This window comes from Triticum urartu, chromosome 4A, assembly GCF_056163025.1.
Source record: "Triticum urartu cultivar PI428250 chromosome 4A, HENAU_Tu73, whole genome shotgun sequence".
Lineage (NCBI taxonomy): Eukaryota > Viridiplantae > Streptophyta > Magnoliopsida > Poales > Poaceae > Triticum > Triticum urartu.
In genome coordinates this window covers 409,643,600-409,648,161 of record NC_141876.1, presented here as the reverse complement: position 1 = coordinate 409,648,161, position 4,562 = coordinate 409,643,600, and the positions used below count along the sequence as shown (strand labels likewise).

The window sequence follows — 4,562 nt, the reverse complement described above, 5'->3', positions numbered from 1 at the left end:
GCGTCACCACGCCGTCCATGAGGCATCAATGAAAGGCTGACGGGCGCGACAGCGCGACAGCCTTGGCATTGATTCTCCGCGGGAAACCGAAGCGATGAGGACTACGAACGCGCCCGGTCGCTGACTCGGCGGGCCCGCCAGGCTTTCGTGTCAAAACTATTTCTCCTGGCGCCCCCGGACGCGCTCCAGCGCGTCGGGTTCGGTCTGGGTCCGCCGACGCCAAATTCGGCCCTAACCGGCAAAAAAATGAGCTTCTGGTGACGTGACTGGGCTGATTTTTCGGCGCCGCCAATAAAAAAGGGCCTTGAGGCTTATTGGGCGCGCGGTCGGAGATGCTCTAACATAAGTAAGAAAAGAATGTGTCATAAAGAATGTTGGTAATATAGAATCATCTTCCAATAAAAAGTTGAGTAGTGGTTTCTGAAAATGGTCTTCCAGATAAAGCAAAAATGGTAAATATTAGAATCCCTCACAGATCACTGATCAGGCCGGTGGCACGTTACCAACACTAATATGTTCCTAAAAACACGAATATGTTAGAAAACACTAATTTGGCCGTACGTAGCAGTAAATAAATAATCATGGCGCCGTTGAGGTTGTACAAACCCCTCGAGTGTGTAGATATACAGGCACCGCTACTACTGGAGAACTTCTCCAGGACATTCTTCCCCTTCTTCACTAGCCAGGCAGCCAGCCAGCCAGCCAGCCAGCCAGCCAGCCAGCCAGCCCCCCTTGCTCCTATCTATAAGTACAACCCCTCAACAAAGACATGAGGGTGCAAGGTTGGTTGTCCCCTTGAATTGCTGCCTTTCCTCGTCACTCTCTCTCACCTCCTCCGTCGATCCAAGCACGAAACCGCCCAGAAACCTACTGCCCTCTTCACACCTAGCTTAGAGCTAGTGTGATTAACCAACGTTTTCCTCCCGGCCTACCCAACAATTCGATTGATCCATGGAGGGGGGCAGCAACAGCCCGGACGGGCAGTCGTCGGGCGGCAGCCCGGAGGAGCGCCGGAGCAGCGGAGGGAGGGGGGCGGGGGAGCCGGTGCGCTCGCGGTGGACGCCCAAGCCGGAGCAGATACTCATCCTCGAGTCCATCTTCAACAGCGGCATGGTCAACCCGCCCAAGGACGAGACCGTCCGCATCCGCAAGCTGCTCGAGCGCTTCGGCGCCGTCGGCGACGCCAACGTCTTCTACTGGTTCCAGAACCGTCGTTCACGCTCACGCCGCCGCCAGCGCCAGATGCAAGCCGCAGCCGCCGCGGCCGCCACCGCAGCAGCAGCCTCCTCCGCCAATAGCTTGCCGGCTGCTAGCGCCACCATCGGTCTTCCATCCGGCACCGGCTCCGTTCACCCCATGGCAATCGGTGGTGGCGCGAGCCAGTACGAGCAGCAGGCGACCTCGTCGTCCTCGTCTGGAAGCACGGGAGGCTCGTCGCTGGGGCCTTTCGCGGCGCACGTCGCGGGGGTGTCGGGTGCCGGCGTTGGGTACCTGCAGGCATCGTGCGGGACATCGTCGCCGCTGGCGTCAGGGCTGATGGCGGACGTCGACAGCGGCGGCAGCGACGATCTCTTCGCCATCTCGCGTCAGATGGGATTCGTTGGGAGCCCCGCCGGATCCTCCTCGGCGGCGCCGAACACCGCCGTGCAGCAGCAGTACTACTCGTGCCAATTGCCGGCAGGTGAGTTGAGCACTGTCGATCATTTTAGTTACGTACTTGGTTGCTCCCTTCAATCGGTTGGTTCATGTGATTCATCTCATGCATGTAACAAATCCACTCACCTCTACAAATATTTTCATTGAAAAGACAATCTATGAACTTCTGACGAGAATTGTTACTGGATATGCATGAAACATCCAAAAAGAACTTTTGACGATGGAAATGCTGATTTCACCCTACAGTTTCGTTTGTCTACATTTATGTGAGATGCAGAATTCAAGGAGATCTAGCTTGGATCTTCTGGAGACATACTTTATTTGGTTGCCTTACATATACTTGTTCTTTAGTCCTTGGATATAGTTCAGTTACAACTTCCTAGTCTATCCGTGCATAAGATCATAGTACATGATACATCTGTCGTCCTCTCCACCATGGCATACGTCTGTTCTCAATCCTTTAGAGGCTTCATTGTGTTTATGTTATTATTATAATTTGGTGCTTTCCATAATGAATAGGGTAATTTTCAAATTTGAGCATTCACGCGTCCTCATATTTATTTATTTCGCTGTGTCTTGTTTGTATATCCGCTTAAGCTTCCATCTGTCACATGCATCGGATGGAATTAACACATGTTTATGTGCATCATACAGTTGGACGTGATGCCCACTTTGTTGAACATAATTAACGTTTACAGTGAACATTAGTTACCACCTTGGGATTTCCTGCATGCATGCACATGTACTTGATCATGATTTTTCTTTTTTTTCTTCTTTTAACGGTATACTACCACTATTACTTAGTGTACTTCTAGGTTAAAACAAGGAATGGTATATACGCTGGACAGCCTCTTCATGTTTGCTTGCATACATGCAGAGATATGTTACAGTGTCCATGCAAGCTACTAACAGATAATACTACTTATTATATCCTTTCACTGTGGAGGTTTTTATCCAATATAGGTGGCAACATAATCTTCAGATTACTTTGGCATAGGCATAGTGTTGGTCTTCTATGGTTTTCCTAATGCCGTTATGTCATTTTTATTTTATTTTAGTCAGACTGTTTAAGTGTGGATGTATGCATCTTAAATATGCAGAGGCCGTGTGTTGCTCAATTGCTTTGTATCTGCTTGATGCTATATTTTGAGTTAACAAAAGGGTCATTTATCAAAAAAATTATTTATCCTTTTATGTTTTTCTCAACTCTCGAGGAGTGGTACTAGCCTATAGAACAAATCATGTTCAAGTTTTCTCATGCTTTCATGACATAGCGATATCATCGAATCTAGGTATATTAGTAATTTTCCCATATGATAGAGAGGTCCCAACCATGAGTAAACGGTAGTACCGAACCATTGACATTTATAATACCGATCAGAATTTGGTTGGCTAGCTTATGCATGCATCTTTACTTGTTAATAATATTGTCGTCAAATAAGTTGTTGAATTCTTATTCTGAGTGGGTTGTATGCCGCCTCTGATTGACTGGCTGATTGCATGCTAATTCCAGCGGCGATCACGGTGTTCATCAACGGAGTCCCAATGGAGGTCCCGAGGGGTCCAATAGACTTGCGAGCCATGTTTGGCCAGGACGTGGTGCTCCTCCACTCCACCGGGACCCTCCTCCCAGTCAACGACTATGGCATTCTGATTCAGAGCCTGCAAATGGGAGAAAGCTATTTTCTGGTAACCATCCATATCGCCTCTCAAGTCCATTCTCCTTCATGAAATTAGCATGTCAGCTTCACGTATGCACATATATGATCATCTTACATTGTCTTTTTTTTCCGCCATGACCCATGTAGGTCTCGAGGCAAACTTAAAAGTCCCGTATATAATAGATAGATAGAGATCATCTCTACTCAAGGCTCACTGGACCAGATCGATGCATGGCGACAGGGTGCAGTTCTTCAACCATCATAACGGGATGATCTGTTGCATGCAAATCATGTATCCACCGTGAAGCAAGCTAGTTACATAGTCAAAGTTGGAGGGCATAATAAACCTGGACGAAGGTAGTACCTGGCTAGGACAAATCAAATAATTAGAAGTTTTAAAACAGTGGTAGTATATGTGTATTGCACCACCAGCCAAGTGCTACGTACCTACTTATATGCCATTGAAACATACCAAGGCGTGGGCGGTTCGGTTTCTGGTTAGATTACGAATTACAGTGGATTGTCTTCACATCGGTCGTTTCCGTTACTAGTACACAAGGATATGCGTATGCATGCATGCAGGCAGGCAGGCGGGCAAGCAGGCCATTGACAGTCGAGCTAAATATTGATTTCAGCTACCTAGTATGGTACTATCAGTGATGTAAGGGTATCTCCAACGGAGACCCGCAAATTTCGTCCCGTCTATGGACATGGGCATCAGTCCACAAACACGGATGCGGAAGGCCGTCATCTAATGCTGCCTGCATACATCCGTCCTTCCTATTTTTTTTTTAAAGTTCGCACATTCAAATAGTCATATATATAGAGATTACCGACGTTCAAATAGCCGCATACATAAAGTACATACGTTCAAATAGCCGTATACATAGAGTGTAGATGTTCAAATAGCCGCATACATAGAGTACATACGTTCAAATAGCCGTATACATAGAGTGCGGACGATCAAATAGTCGCAGGCAGCATTAGTTCAAATTTAAAAAGTTCAAATATTATATTCCAACATTGTTGTCCGCTTTAACCGCCCACAGATGCTCAATCAGATCTTCCTTCAGCTGCTCGTGAGTTCGATGCCGAATTTGTTAATGCATTTGAATAAACTCTTCAAATGTGGTCGGATTCTGGTTTGGAAGTTCGATAGGATCACCCATGTTGTCAAATTCTAGAGCTGCTGCAGCATCCCCACCCTCATCCTCGACGATCAAGTTTAGCATCCATAGTTAGTGT

At 47.3% G+C, this 4,562-nt stretch overlaps 1 protein-coding gene across 2 annotated transcripts; it reads left to right on the top strand.

The window, feature by feature from the left end:
• The first annotated feature begins 673 nt into the window (after window positions 1-673).
• On the top strand, window positions 674-4,136 carry LOC125553866 (WUSCHEL-related homeobox 6). 2 transcript variants are annotated; one of them, XM_048717529.2, is made up of 3 exons: window positions 674-1,681; window positions 3,170-3,345; window positions 3,465-4,136. In XM_048717529.2, exons 1-3 carry the CDS (start codon window positions 952-954, stop codon window positions 3,480-3,482), a joined length of 924 nt encoding a protein of 307 aa, XP_048573486.1. In that variant the 5' UTR covers window positions 674-951; the 3' UTR covers window positions 3,483-4,136. The 2 variants fall into 2 exon arrangements, with proteins under 2 accessions (XP_048573486.1, XP_087374627.1); XM_087518501.1 differs by lacking the exon at window positions 3,465-4,136 and having other exon boundaries at window positions 3,170-3,387.
• The last annotated feature ends 426 nt before the right edge of the window (window positions 4,137-4,562 follow it).

What these genes read in the sequence shown, in the direction of transcription:
- LOC125553866 (XM_087518501.1), top strand. Translation starts at nt 952, where the DNA reads ATGGAGGGGGGCAGCAACAGCCCGGACGGGCAGTCGTCGGGCGGCAGC. An exon ending in CTCGTGCCAATTGCCGGCAG is followed by an intron (nt 1,682 to 3,169) that starts GTGAGTTGAGCA and finishes TGCTAATTCCAG; the next exon opens with CGGCGATCACGGTGTTCATC.